The 13,002-nt window shown below is 47.4% G+C and overlaps 7 protein-coding genes across 7 annotated transcripts; 4 read left to right on the forward strand and 3 right to left on the reverse strand.

Moving 5' to 3' along the window:
• Positions 1-63: 63 nt before the first annotated feature.
• Positions 64-3,817, forward strand: FVEG_01162 (DNA repair protein REV1). Its single transcript, XM_018887966.1, has 2 exons — positions 64-527; positions 579-3,817. Exons 1-2 carry the CDS (start codon positions 283-285, stop codon positions 3,694-3,696), a joined length of 3,363 nt encoding a protein of 1,120 aa, XP_018743789.1. The 5' UTR covers positions 64-282; the 3' UTR covers positions 3,697-3,817.
• Positions 3,681-4,671, reverse strand: FVEG_14786 (hypothetical protein). Its single transcript, XM_018903771.1, has 2 exons — positions 4,163-4,671; positions 3,681-4,108 (listed from the first exon to the last, which is right to left on the reverse strand). The coding sequence occupies exons 1-2, from the start codon at positions 4,453-4,455 to the stop codon at positions 3,877-3,879; spliced, it is 525 nt and encodes a 174-aa protein (XP_018743788.1). The 5' UTR covers positions 4,456-4,671; the 3' UTR covers positions 3,681-3,876.
• An 861-nt stretch (positions 4,672-5,532) lies between these two features.
• On the forward strand, positions 5,533-6,187 carry FVEG_01161 (hypothetical protein; the record flags this gene model as incomplete). The annotated part of the gene is made up of 1 exon (XM_018887965.1): positions 5,533-6,187. The coding sequence occupies one exon, from the start codon at positions 5,533-5,535 to the stop codon at positions 5,887-5,889; it is 357 nt and encodes a 118-aa protein (XP_018743787.1). The 3' UTR covers positions 5,890-6,187.
• A 237-nt stretch (positions 6,188-6,424) lies between these two features.
• On the forward strand, positions 6,425-7,976 carry FVEG_01160 (ER membrane protein SH3). The gene is made up of 2 exons (XM_018887964.1): positions 6,425-6,805; positions 6,862-7,976. The coding sequence occupies exons 1-2, from the start codon at positions 6,718-6,720 to the stop codon at positions 7,440-7,442; spliced, it is 669 nt and encodes a 222-aa protein (XP_018743786.1). The 5' UTR covers positions 6,425-6,717; the 3' UTR covers positions 7,443-7,976.
• On the reverse strand, positions 7,880-8,907 carry FVEG_01159 (thymidylate synthase; the record flags this gene model as incomplete). The annotated part of the gene is made up of 2 exons (XM_018887963.1): positions 7,880-8,729; positions 8,780-8,907. The coding sequence occupies 2 exons, from the start codon at positions 8,905-8,907 to the stop codon at positions 7,880-7,882; spliced, it is 978 nt and encodes a 325-aa protein (XP_018743785.1).
• A 949-nt stretch (positions 8,908-9,856) lies between these two features.
• FVEG_01158 (amino-acid transporter Arg-13) lies at positions 9,857-11,897 on the forward strand. The gene is made up of 2 exons (XM_018887962.1): positions 9,857-10,579; positions 10,628-11,897. Exons 1-2 carry the CDS (start codon positions 10,472-10,474, stop codon positions 11,513-11,515), a joined length of 996 nt encoding a protein of 331 aa, XP_018743784.1. The 5' UTR covers positions 9,857-10,471; the 3' UTR covers positions 11,516-11,897.
• FVEG_01157 (benzodiazapine receptor) lies at positions 11,861-12,532 on the reverse strand (the record flags this gene model as incomplete). The annotated part of the gene is made up of 3 exons (XM_018887961.1): positions 11,861-12,218; positions 12,269-12,356; positions 12,421-12,532. The coding sequence occupies 3 exons, from the start codon at positions 12,530-12,532 to the stop codon at positions 11,861-11,863; spliced, it is 558 nt and encodes a 185-aa protein (XP_018743783.1).
• Positions 12,533-13,002: the final 470 nt, after the last annotated feature.

Here is a 13,002-nt window from a genome sequence, read left to right on the forward strand (position 1 = left end):
TGTTTATTCGCGTTTCGGCGTTCCACTTTACGCGCTTTCGACATCATTCAGGTTTCTTCATTCGTGTGACAACTTACTTCATCGCCACAACGCTAGTGTTGAAGCATTAGCGTTTCCAACAGTTGTGTTGAACCCTTCTCTGCATCACTTGTCTCTCATCATCAAATTTAAGTCCGAGGCTGAGTTGTGATGATCGAATTTTGTTAACTGGCGCATCACCATCGCCACTACCATTATCGTTAAGATTATTACATCGACAAGTTAATCGGGAAGACGACCAGAATGGGGAGTGTTCTTGAGAAAAACTCCTCGCAAGTTAGAAAGCGTATCGAAACGCACAAATTCGAAGATGAAAGAGGAGAAGAATACGAGGGCAGTGAATTCAATGGGTTCAACGACTATTTCAGGCGCAAGAAGATCAAGCTTCAAAACCTCGATGCTGAAATACGTGCCAGCTCAGACAAACCTCAAATATTCAAAGGAATTGTTGTTCACGTTACTGGATATACCCAACCCCCATTGCATGTGTATGCTTGTTTTCTTATCCTGGATAGGGTTCTCTTGCTGATAAAATTTAGTCTTCATCGTGAGATTGTGCAGCATGGTGGTGGGTTTCTGCAATACCTGGATTCGAAAACAATGGCGACTCATATCGTTGCCTCGACGCTCCCGCCCAAGAAATCTGTCGAGTTCAGCCGGTACCGGATCGTTAAACCGGCATGGATCATAGAATCTATCAAGGCTGGGCAAATTCTCCCGTGGTCTGACTATCGGGTTCTGGATGAAGGACCAAGGCAAAAAGTTCTCAAGTTCGACGTTAGTAGCGGCCTGTCACCGTCAACCCCTCGTACGAAACAAGGCTACCGTGAACAAACAGAGAACAGTTTCTACGCGAACCAATTCAAAGCATCTTCTTTCCCTAGCCAGTCTCTAAGTCAAGCTGCTGAGAAAGCTCGGACCCCTGTTCGTCCTCCGAATGGTGTAGACACGAAACTTCTAAGGGCAGATGTCAATAATTCCTACGTTAAGAAGCCAGTAGCTCCCCCAGATGTGTCTCCTAAGGGTCAGCCAGATGTGGCTTCACTAGATTTAGAGACAACTGATGGCGAAATGTTGGGATCGGAAACAGGAATTCTTCCTGTGTCTGTAGCACCATCCATACATACACACCCGGACACCTCGAAGCCATTGACATCCGAGGAGCATAATGCAATGTTATTGTCTGACCCCAGGTTAAGGAAGTCCTCAACGGCAAATCCGGATTTCCTTAGACAGTACTACTCCGAAAGTCGACTACATCATCTCTCAACATGGAAAGCCGAGCTGAAATCGAAGATGCAACGGCTTGCTGCAGAAAAGGGTCAATCTTGTCTGCACGCCAAGAAGCGACTTTCCCGGAGACGATACGTCATGCATGTTGACTTTGACAGCTTCTTCTGTGCAGTTTCATTAAAGAAAAGTCCCGAGTATATCGATAAACCAGCTGTCGTCGCCCACAGCACAGGTTCCGGGTCGGAAATTGCAAGCTGCAACTATCCTGCACGAGAATTTGGCGTTAAGAATGGGATGTGGATGAAATCGGCACTTGAAGTGTGCCCCGAACTAAAGGTGCTCCCCTATGATTTTCCTGCATACGAAGAGGCGAGCCGTCTATTTTATGAGTCAATCTTAGAAATTGGCGGCTTGGTGCAGAGTGTGAGTATTGATGAGGCTCTCGTGGACATAACGTCAATCGTTTTGGCAAATCCTAACTCTGAGGGCACGGGCTCTGATACCGAAAACACGGCTCGGGAGCATGCCATGGCAGACAAACTTGCAAAGAATCTTCGCGACAAGGTCAAATCTCTGACGGGTTGCCACGTTTCGGTCGGCATTGGAGCAAACATATTGCAAGCCAAAGTGGCACTTCGGAAAGCCAAACCTGCAGGTCAATATCAACTGAAATCTGAAAATGTCTTGCACATAATGGGGGATCTCAAAGTGGACCAGCTTCCTGGGGTTGCACGGAGTATTGGTGGGAAGCTTGAGGACATCGGTGTTACTCACGTTAAAGACCTGCGAGAGATTTCGAAAGAGCGCCTCACATCAATTCTTGGACCCAAAACAGGCGAGAAACTCTGGGAATATGCCCGCGGTATTGATCGTTCAGAAGTTGGAGAACAACCACCTCGAAAATCCGTCTCAGCAGAAGTTAACTGGGGCATCCGATTCATCTGCCAGCTGGAAGCAGAAGAATTCGTCTTTAATTTGTGCAAGGAACTTGAGAAGAGACTCTCGAGTGAAAACGTTAAAGGACGTCAGTTCACGATGAAGATCATGAGGAGAGCGATAGACGCTCCTCTGGACCCTCCGAAATCGTTAGGACACGGTAAATGTGACACGTTCAACAAGAGCATTACCTTCGGGGTAGCCACCAATGATGGCCAAGCAATCGGCAAGGAGGCCGTCAACATACTACGGTCTTGGAAATTCAGCCCTGGTGATTTGCGTGGAATCGGAGTACAAATGACGAAGCTGGAACCTGTCAAATTCAACTTTGCGGCCCCTGGTGGTAGCCAGAAAAAGTTGGCTTTCGGGACGTTTACAAAACCGTCACCAGCCCGGGAAGCTTCCTCAGCGGAGCAAATTGATGAAATCGAGAGCCCTGGAAAACAGAGGCAGACACCGAGCCGTGATATTTGTCAGGATCCTATCGCTGATGATCCATTGACACCTCGAAAGCAAAAGGTCCATCCTGCTATGGCCCTGACCAAGGCCAGCGACGATGATGTGAAAGCAAAGACGCCTCTGAATGTTTCTGGAACCCAGTTTATTATTCCTAGTAACACGGACGCCACCATCCTTGCAGAGCTCCCCAACAGCATTCACCATAAACTGATGGCCCAGGGGTCACGAATATCAGGTATCCGCATCAAGTCTCCTATAACCGAATCAAGATCCCAGGACTGCATGCCATCTGACGCATGCCCAACTCAAGTTGATCCGGAAGTTTTTAATGCGTTACCGGATCAAGTGAAGACCGAGATCCTGGCCACGTACGGACGAAAAACCAGGCAAACGACACCTTTAAAGTCTCCACATAAGGATAGTGCAACGGAATTGAGGAAACACTCTACTCCATCGAAACGCGGTCGGCCACGGGGGTTATTTGACAAAGCTCAGCGGCAACAGGATGCCCAAGCTGGTCCTTTACAAACCAACTGCCTTTCGCTGAATCAAGTTGGCGACGCTTTCGAGGATGAAGATATTGAAGAGCTGGATCCAGAATTTCTCGCCGAGCTACCTGAAGAAGTGCGAAAAGAGGTCATTGAGGAACATAGAAAGCGTCAGAGAGCCAGAGAGACAAGTTTGGAGATACCTTTGCGTAGGAGCAGCACGCCCGATCCTGAAGGACTATTGCCAGGTGGCCAGTTTAGAATCCAATTTCCTGTATTGCCACGCAAGATCTCATTTTCTACCTCAGGAGTTACCTCAACACTGGAGATTAAAGATATGATAGATGCTTGGCATTCAGACACAAGAAGGTTGGGCCCGCATCGCCGGGACTTAGCGGTTCTGGAAGATTTCCTAGTAAAGGTCATCCAGGAAGAACGCGATTTGGAAAAAGCGACCAAGTTGGTCAAGTGGTTGGATGTGATAGTTGAGCAGGATGGTAGAAGGGGGCGAGGACAGGAGGTTTGGGAGACGATCGGTTGAAGCTATCAAAGTGATTGTGCAAGATGCTGTAAAGCAACTAGCCATGGCTCCATTGAAGCTCTGAAAAACGCTGATTACATACAGGAAACTATGACACCATAGATCACAATCATATCCCCCCTTTTCATGATTTTCCATATTTTTTCCTTGGATTCTACCCAGTGCCAACATGTTTATATGTCAGACCGATAGGAGAAACGTTCCAAATATGAGACTCGACACAAACAAACCCCTAGGTATTTGGTTGATGGCAACTCCATCTGGCGTATCCCCTCCCTTTGCAAGTTCGTACACGCTCAACTTCAACGTCCCGCCACAAACTTGAGACGAATTGCCTTCACATGAGTTCTCGCATTCTCCGTCGTCGAGTCTGACTGAAAGGCTCGACAAATACAGCGCACACCAGCATTCCCTATCGGTGAAATCCATTAGAAAGTCTTTAGAGATCAGGACGCTCAAAACATACCTTGACCATTCGAGTCCAGCGTACTGATATTGCGTACCATTCGAGGCACAGAACTCGAGACAAATGGGCACTGTCATCTTGCCTGCCATTACAAGGTGGGAGCCGCCGATCAGAGCCCGCTCCTGTGCCGAATCCTGTATCTGCATGGTTTCATTGTAGCAGCCATGGTATTTGTACCGTCCAGACTCTTTATATATGCCTGGTACTGTTCCATTAGACACAATCATTTCTTGTGACTTGCAGAATGTGACCGTCGTCAGAAGCATCGCAGCTGTTCTGGAGGCATTGACCATATCTGACAATCAAGTGGTGCTTAATGGATCTCGGGTCCCGGTTGAGCTAAGACGTCAACGAAGGGAAAGCGACACGGCAAAACAGACTTCAAATTATACAGGAAGACACCAAAGTCACTTCGTTCAAATACCACTTTCTGTTTATGAGGAACGGTGGGGGAGCTTTTCCGTGGTAATGCAACCACTGGAATGCACAGAGACATTGATGGATTCCCCAACCCTGCCATAAGCATGGTTTAACCCGGAGAGTACCGGAAACTCGATCTATCGAGTCTCTTAAAGTATGGCTAGTCAAGTGATCTCGGTGACCATCCGCTCATACCATGGTTGCGTTCAGAGATGATGACAGGACCTTGCATAGCTATGAGAAAAGTAGCTCAATCTATAATTGCCAAACCTATGTTGTGGGACTCTTTCGGTTACGGAGCCAAATAATATATGTAGCACCCAACACTGCCTAGTTCTTGGGGCTACAGTGACCTTGATTAAGGCACGGGTGATGGGCGACCTCAGGACTGTTCCTTGGGTCAGCTCTGCCAGCAAAGAAGCCACTCTGAGAGTGAAAGTACGAAACTTTAAGAATAAAATATTGACTGTAACATCTTCTACTTCAATTTGCCTAATTTATCCAGCATAAAAGCTAACCTGCTGATACTGGTACCTCTTTGTTGTTGGGGCACCCTCTTTCATGCAGACTAAGAGATGAACTTCGAATATTGTATTTACATGGATAAGCTATGCGACTATTAAGAAACAGTTTGATCATAAAACTATTCAACTTGACAGGAAGTCTATATATCGAATATGGTAAAAATATCTGTTAGGCCTCGTTTTACCTACCTAACTTATCAACAGCATCGATATATCCGGGCTTTATGGGGTAGTCCTTAGGCAGCCTCTAGATTTCTTTGAATTATTAATCTTATACTGTTTGATCTACATAGAGAGCATCAGCAGAAGTATTAAAAAATGCACAAAAGACCTCTGTTCTCTATCGGAGTTTTCATCAGAATGCGGGGACAGCAGCATATTGAATCTGGGGTAGTTTTCGTTCATCGGAATCGGTATGTGGAGGAAATGTCGAACCGAAGCCTGGGATACAAAGATCGTTCGACCCTCAATGATCACGATATCGAGACTAAGATCTCTCCTAACACTAACGGACTTCTCCTCCGGGCCATTCTCGCCGCCGAGGACTGGGGCAGGGCCGCCGAGCTGATATACAACGTCTGGGGTGCAATGCTGAAAGACCCCGAGACAAGGAGCGGCGCAAGTTGGGAGTATCTTCCGGCTATCGGTCAGCCAGGCCTGGGTGCTTTCACAAGCCTGGGTCACCCATGGGGAGGCGCCGCAAACTACATCCTCACTGAATGGGCCGTTGGTTTGCGAAGTGCTGATGGTGTTCAGGGCTTCGGGTACAAGAACTGGTGGTGAACCCTGAGCTTGGAGCTCACATGGGTCTTTCTCATGCGAGAGCAAAGGTTCCTCTATATCCATCAGGACAAATCGAAGTTAAGCGATCCATCAATTCAAGAAAAATGACCTTTCAGATAAAGGCACCCACTGAAACAAAGGGTGTTTTCTGGATTAGCAAGACGAAGAAAACGTTGGGAAACGATTCAAGCTATCAATTCACTATTCAATTATAGGCATTTGAATGTGGCATTGATAGGGATATTAGCCTCTAAAGATCTTAAGTCTTCTAGGTATTCTAATATTTATCTATTCTAGGAATTTATTAATATATTAATAAAATAACTCTCTCTCTTATAAGTCTTAAGATTTAGTAACTAAGAGATAGGTTAGGACTTTAGTATTATAGATATTAGAATAAGTATAATTTACCTTATCTAAATTATAAGTTCCCTGAATATGTAAAATAGACGATATTTGCGGATTTTGTTATCAAACATCAGTTGTGGCTCCGCACACTACCTACCTATGTACTCCGCAAATCTCCAGTCTACCACCGATTTGGAAGGTACAGGTTGCCCGCTACCTTAGGTAGCCTAGCCGGGTGGTACCCTTACTTTCGTCCCACCACCACCAGGCTCTCTTCAGTTCTCTCTTCTCCTCCTCCACATCTATCCTACACGTCCATCGTCAGTATCACCGAGTTTGATCTCGAGCGCACTACGGTATTCCTCATCTGCCTCAAGTCTCGCGCATTGTCGTTGTCCAGCTGTCACAGGACACCTCCTACGCAACTCCGCATTTTGCGACAAACCTTTTGCCTCACAAAGCCCCTCCAACTGAATCATCATGAACTCCTTCATCGACTATTCAAAGAACACCAGGTCGAAGAATTACCATGGATCCGGATCATTTGCCACCTTTATGATCATCGCTCGTAAGTTGCCCGTGTTGTGACCAATTCATCACACCCGTGCTGATCCATATCTCCAGCTGTGTGCTTCTTCCTGGGCATCCTTTTTGCCTCATTCCCTTACGACTTCCCTCTTCTATGGACCAAGGCTCCTGTGCCCGATAACTTCTTTGATCACCTCGAGACACATCTGAAGTTTGTACACCAGTCTCCGGCGCTCATTAGCCGTATCCTCCACATTGTCATCTCTATCGGCTTCATCGGTTTCTTCATTAAGCTCTTCCGCCCCAGTGAGGCCAACTTCCTGTTTGACGGCGCGTCCCTCATTCTCTACCTGATTGGTTTCGGTGTTTACGTCGCCAACATTGTCAAGGCTCTCCGAAGTGTTAGTGCCGAGATCTGGACCAACGACGGCTTCGATGGCAAGACTCATGAGGGTGAGAGCGGCGAGCTTATTCTGGGTCGCGAGGACAGCTTGAAGGTTCTTTCGGCCAGCAATACCATTCTTGCCCTTGTTCTTGTTGGAATTCTCGTTCTGCAAGTCGGCGAGTGGTATGCTGAGAAGAAGGAAGCTGATGACGCCGCCGCTGTCGATGCCAAGGAGGCCTCGGAAAAGAAGGAGGGTTCCCCTAGCAAGGCCTCCACCAAGAAGAAGCAGTAAAATGCCTTTTCAGTGTAGCATCGCAATGTCAGGGTTCACGACTCCTGGGTTCGGATGATTATCTGGATAAGTGTGTTGATTGCACACAAATGCGCCAGCCATTGTATAACTTGTACATTATTAATCAACATCCCGCGTGCTCTCAGTTGTCACTCTTGTTCTTTATTCCGATTTAAACATCACCATCTGATGGAACGATAAGAAGCGATGGACCCTAGCATTATGAGCTGTCGTACCAATCATTTCAGGAAGCATATACGAATAAACACATCCAGGAACTAGTGTGCATGACAATCGGGTTTCGGTACGAAGCAATATTCAATCTCAATAAGCATAAAAGCGCCGCGGGAGTCAACAGGACTCCTCGTTATTTTAAATCTGACAATGTCGTCTATTAAGCTTTCGATAGATTATAGCACACCACACTATTACACGAATCATACAGACATTTTCATCGCAATCGTCTTGTGGGGGTCGTAGCCCTTAATGGTGAAATCTTCCGCTTTCCATCCGTCGATACTTCCACCCTTTTCTCGCGAAATTTCCAACTCGGGGAAGTTTCGTGGCTCACGCTCTAATTGTGTGTTGAGGGCGTCAACGTGGTCCAGGTACACATGAGCGTCACCCATGACATGAGTGAGGCTTCCGGGAACTAGTTCACAAACATGGGCAAGCATGTGAGTTAACAGCGCGTAGCTGGCAATGTTGAAGGGAACTCCCAAACCCATATCGCAAGACCTCTGATATAGCTGACAATGAAGCTGACCCTGAGGCTTGGCTCCCGAATCGTCATCCTTGCTCCGAGGATAGGAGACGTAGAACTGCGCGAACATGTGGCAAGGTGGCAGAACCATCTTCTTCATATCGGCAGGGTTCCAAGCAGAAAGAACCAGGCGGCGGTCATAAGGGTTGGTTCGTAGTTTGTGAATGATCTCGGCAAGCTGGTCTACACCCTGACCTGTGTAATCCGTCTTTGCATCAATATATTCGGCACCAAAATGTCGCCATTGAAAGCCATACACGGGACCGAGATCGCCGGTCTCACGATGATTGAGGCCAAGGTTGTCAAGAAACTCGCGAGATCCATTGCCATCCCATATTTTGATGCCAGCTTCGCTGAGGCTGTTAGAAGATGTGTTGCCTTCGATGAACCACAGGAGCTCGGCAATGACTGCTCGGGTGAAGACACGCTTTGTAGTAATGAGAGGAAGAACGGGGATTCCGTTCTTATTCAGTGAGAATTTTAGGGGCCGAGGAGCGAAGATGGAGTATGTACCAGTACCTGTGCTATTAGATAATTAGACTGTTGCCTGGTAATAGTTGTTACGTTCTCTTACCGGTCCGGTCGACGCTCGCCGCTTTCAAGGATTTCTCGGACAAGATCAAGATATTGATTCTCTTCGTGGTTGATCGACTGTGAGCCGTTCGAAGGCCTGGAATCCGCGGCATTCTGTGTCATGGTCATACTGAGAGTGAGTATTGTGCCGGCTGCTCGGGAACGATTGTGTCCAGGTAGGTGTATTGAAATCCTAGGTAACCAGATTCCCCAGACCAGATGAAATCAATTAAACTTGCAGTCGCGTCAAGTCGCGTAGACGCGACCACCCCGCTGCCCCACCATCATCCTGGAAGTGGTGGAGAATATTTAAACCGAACCGAATATCAGATGCGAAGGTGAGAGATGCTTTCTCAGGTGCAGGGTCATACGTGGCAAACCAATATACTAGAGTATTTACGGAGCACGTAAATTGGCTTTAGATCGGTCTGAATTTATGATGCAAAGTTTGGCAGCGAGAAACTGCCCAAATTGTAGGAGGGAAGTCGGAGAATGCTGGTCGTTTCTTGACCGAGCGGATTGGTGTTTTCGCCGCGGGTTGTTGATGTGGAAATAGTGCCTAAGATGGTTGCTTGGCAGACTTCAAGGGTTCTCGTCAAGGAAGTTTTCCACCTATGCAGAATTTTATCCTTGACTACTAGACTACCTGCCTAAGGTGCAACTAGGGTTTGGTTGGCTTATACGTCTTCTGGTCTTCGGTTGATGCACCGGTGTCGGAGTGGGTAATCTTATCAATCAGCGATCAACATGCAGGACGCTAGTCAGGAAACTTCCCTAAGGGGTCAAGGTTCAATACATATTACATGGTGATTCCAATTGATCATGGAGATCAACTTTGCAAATGGATCCATTTGACCCGGAGCAGTACCTAATCAGACAGTATTGAGAAACCCCTTTTTCCCACTGCTGAACCACAATTAAACGAGCTGAACGTAACAGAACCCTCGAAACATCCAACTCCAAGGTGTGCAGGTTCGATCTGATAAAGGAAGCTATAACATGATTGGCTTGAATTTTGCAAAAGCGGGCGGTCTGATGTCACATGCAGAAATGTCAAGAGAATTTTCTCTTTGGGGCCCGATGCCCGAAAACGACCCCAACAGCAAGCGTCTCTCTGCATGACGGTTCACCTTGCCAACCCGCAGCACAGGGCGGCGATTATATGTCACAGGCATTGCCCACAAAGTTGCGTTGCACCTTGACAGATTAGCTTGCCCTGTAGCTGCGAGAAAATCATATCCTTCCAATCCTCGTTTACCGACTTTCGGCGGTCGTTCCACTGACTGACTGCCACTGCTCTTCAGTAACGCATAGCACAGCTATATTCGATGCATCCCGCACCCTGAACATCCCAAATTTGTCTGCTTGTCAACCACCTATGTAGGTAGCTTTTGGCTACTACTCGGCGATACATCGATTTCAAAGGCACCAAGTGCCCCAAAACTGCAGCCTTGGTCTTTATTTCATGCCTTACCTCAACGAAGGTACCTTATTGGACCCATCCTCCGATCGCGTATACTATCACTGGAGTCCCCCTCCTTCAAAGCTTTTTGAAGGTACCTACTAGGTAGTCACGACACCGCTTTCCAACACTTCCTGTCAACCCTCAATAGGGGTGCTCGATACTTTACGCCGTTCCTATTCGCCCGTAATTCTCCTTTCGAGATCGCGATTGATTAGCGCCACCGCTTCCATGGAGCCTAGTCCTGTAGCTGTGGAGGTTGCTGGCCATGCGCCCAACTTCTCCCTCAAGGGAAAGACGGCGCTTACGGAGGCATTCGAAGATGTACTATGCGGATCGGTATGTGGCTTTATCTGAGCCGGTTCTTCGAATATTGACTTTCATCAGTTTGCTGGCGCTGTGGGCAAATACATCGAGTATCCGTTCGATACGGTCAAAGTGCGGTTACAAAGTCAGCCCGATCATCTCCCCTTGAGATATTCTGGTCCATTGGATTGCTTCCGGCAGTCCATCAAAAGCGATGGAGTTTTAGGGCTGTATCGTGGCATTACAGCTCCTTTAGTGGGTGCTGCAGCAGAAACAAGCAGTCTATTTCTATTTGAGAGTCTTGGTCGTGAATTGCTGTTCACGAGTAGCCTAGTCCCCCGAGAACAAGGACTCTCACTGCCGTATCTCTGGCTGACAGGTGCATTTTCTGGAGCTTTCACTTCGTTTGTCCTCACTCCAATTGAGCTCGTCAAGTGTAGGATTCAGGCTCCCATGTCGGCTGATGGATCTACCGGTCCTCCTCTCCGTCCTATACCTGTCATCAAGCAGGTTTTTCGCCATGAAGGCCTTCGGGGCTTTTGGCATGGTCAGCTTGGTACATTGATTCGAGAGGCTGGTGGTGGTTCTGCTTGGTTTGGTGCCAAGGAGACTGTAACAAGCATGTTCTACCAGCTCAAGACGAACACCGCGAATTCAGCAATAGAAAAGCAGGTAATTCTTGATACACCCTTGCCGTTCTGGCAGCAAGCAATTGCTGGCGCATCGGCGGGTGTGTCATACAACTTCCTCTTCTTTCCTGCAGATACTATCAAATCACGTATGCAAACCTCGACTGTCAGTGATCTACGCCAACGACGTACATTCTGGAAAGAAGGAGCGATGCTTTGGAAACAACATGGGATACGAGGCATGTACCGTGGCTGTGGTATTACATGCCTCCGATCTGCACCAAGCTCTGCTTTCATATTCATGGTTTATGATGGGATGAAGCGACACTTTCCTTTTTGATGATGACAGAAAGAAAAGTGGCCGAGATGATGTGTGATAGATCAAGTTTCTCATCACTTTAGAAGGAAATTTTATCTCCGGATAGCAGCGTCTGGTCAAAGCATCTATGGCGTTCAAATTTTGGTTTGACATAATGTCGATTAGTGAATTGGAGCACCAATAGAGGGTGGGTATCTATCTGTTCATCTTGGGGTCGACAGAAGATAGTAAGGACGATACTTTTGATTCCAGGGAATAGAGCCAGTTTGGCTTTGAAAGAACACAAACGCAACAACATATAGCAGTCCATGTTTATAGATCAATACCCATGACTTGAGCAGAACTGCATTTAATCATAAGCTGTGCTTATTCGTCCTTTGCCTCCTTGGCCTTCAAGTCCCAGTTGTTCAAATGACCGATGGTAGTGCATAGATAGGTCGCAAAGCCGAGCCAGGCGAGGTAGGGAACTTGACTCCACGCAGCAACAGAATCAATAGAGCTGTAGAGGTAAGTTAGGTAGCCATTGACGCCGAACAGGGTGACAATATCAACCGACGCCTCAATTGGTCGATACAGGCCGAAGAAGAGGGGGGTCCAAATAAGGTTGAGGCCGAGTTGAATGGAGTAGAGCGTCATTGCACGTCGAGTGTTCACGATAGTCTCAGGGCCTGAGAATGGAGAAAGGCCAATGTCAGCAACTCGGTAGGCGGCATAACCCATGAGACTGAGAAGGGTTAGTTATGAACATCAATGACTTGGCCTGGCGATCCTCACCCGTAGAGGACGGTCCAGACAGGGCCAAACAGCCATGGCGGAGGTTGAACCGAAGGCTTCTTGAGAGCCAGATAGGTCTTCTGAGTCTCTTGAAACCAGACAATGAATCAGCCAATAGTGATCGATGAATATGGATAAAAAGGCCAACTTACGGGTGGCACTGAAGCCAACGGCTGTCCCAAGGCCAATGGGCAGCAAGACGGATAGGGCGGGCTTCAGGAACACCGCGTCGGGCAGTGTGAGCGCGGGAATATATGTAGTCATGATGAGCACTTTACTGTTGACGATCTTGTTGGAAATAGATGAGAGATGAGCAGGGACTATTGGGTTAAGAAGTATCTCAGTTGCATGATAATGTCAAACGACTGAAGGGCAATGACGTAATCCATTCTTGGGGGAAAGTACCTACCTTATCTAATGCCGAGGCCCGGAGTTGTCAGATCATTAATTGGGTGTAGAGTGGGCTGACAGATTCGAAACTCAGATGCCAGAGCATATAATGGCTCCATCACGATCGAATTAGATGCCATGAATCTACGGAGTATACAGAGTAGAACTGCCCATGCTTCTCGGTCACGAATTGGCTACTCCGACGAGACAAGGGGGAATTTCTTGCGACTCGTCTCTAAGCAACGAATGGTACGTGCGAGGTAACCGTAGCTCTGTAGGTACCTTAGGTACTAAGATAGTGGAGATACTCCGCACAGAGTACCTACCTACTACCAGTATATGTT

The sequence above is a fragment of the Fusarium verticillioides genome, chromosome 1 (assembly GCF_000149555.1).
Source record: "Fusarium verticillioides 7600 chromosome 1, whole genome shotgun sequence".
Taxonomy (NCBI): domain Eukaryota; kingdom Fungi; phylum Ascomycota; class Sordariomycetes; order Hypocreales; family Nectriaceae; genus Fusarium; species Fusarium verticillioides.

Coding starts and splice junctions, on each gene's coding strand:
- FVEG_01162 (XM_018887966.1), top strand. CDS start 283: ATGGGGAGTGTTCTTGAGAAAAACTCCTCGCAAGTTAGAAAGCGTATC. Junction 528..578: donor ACCCAACCCCCATTGCATGT/GTATGCTTGTTT, acceptor GATAAAATTTAG/TCTTCATCGTGAGATTGTGC.
- FVEG_01160 (XM_018887964.1), top strand. CDS start 6,718: ATGAACTCCTTCATCGACTATTCAAAGAACACCAGGTCGAAGAATTAC. Junction 6,806..6,861: donor CACCTTTATGATCATCGCTC/GTAAGTTGCCCG, acceptor CCATATCTCCAG/CTGTGTGCTTCTTCCTGGGC.
- FVEG_01158 (XM_018887962.1), top strand. CDS start 10,472: ATGGAGCCTAGTCCTGTAGCTGTGGAGGTTGCTGGCCATGCGCCCAAC. Junction 10,580..10,627: donor AAGATGTACTATGCGGATCG/GTATGTGGCTTT, acceptor GACTTTCATCAG/TTTGCTGGCGCTGTGGGCAA.
- FVEG_14786 (XM_018903771.1), bottom strand. CDS start 4,455: ATGGTCAATGCCTCCAGAACAGCTGCGATGCTTCTGACGACGGTCACA. Junction 4,109..4,162: donor GCTGGACTCGAATGGTCAAG/GTATGTTTTGAG, acceptor TTTCACCGATAG/GGAATGCTGGTGTGCGCTGT.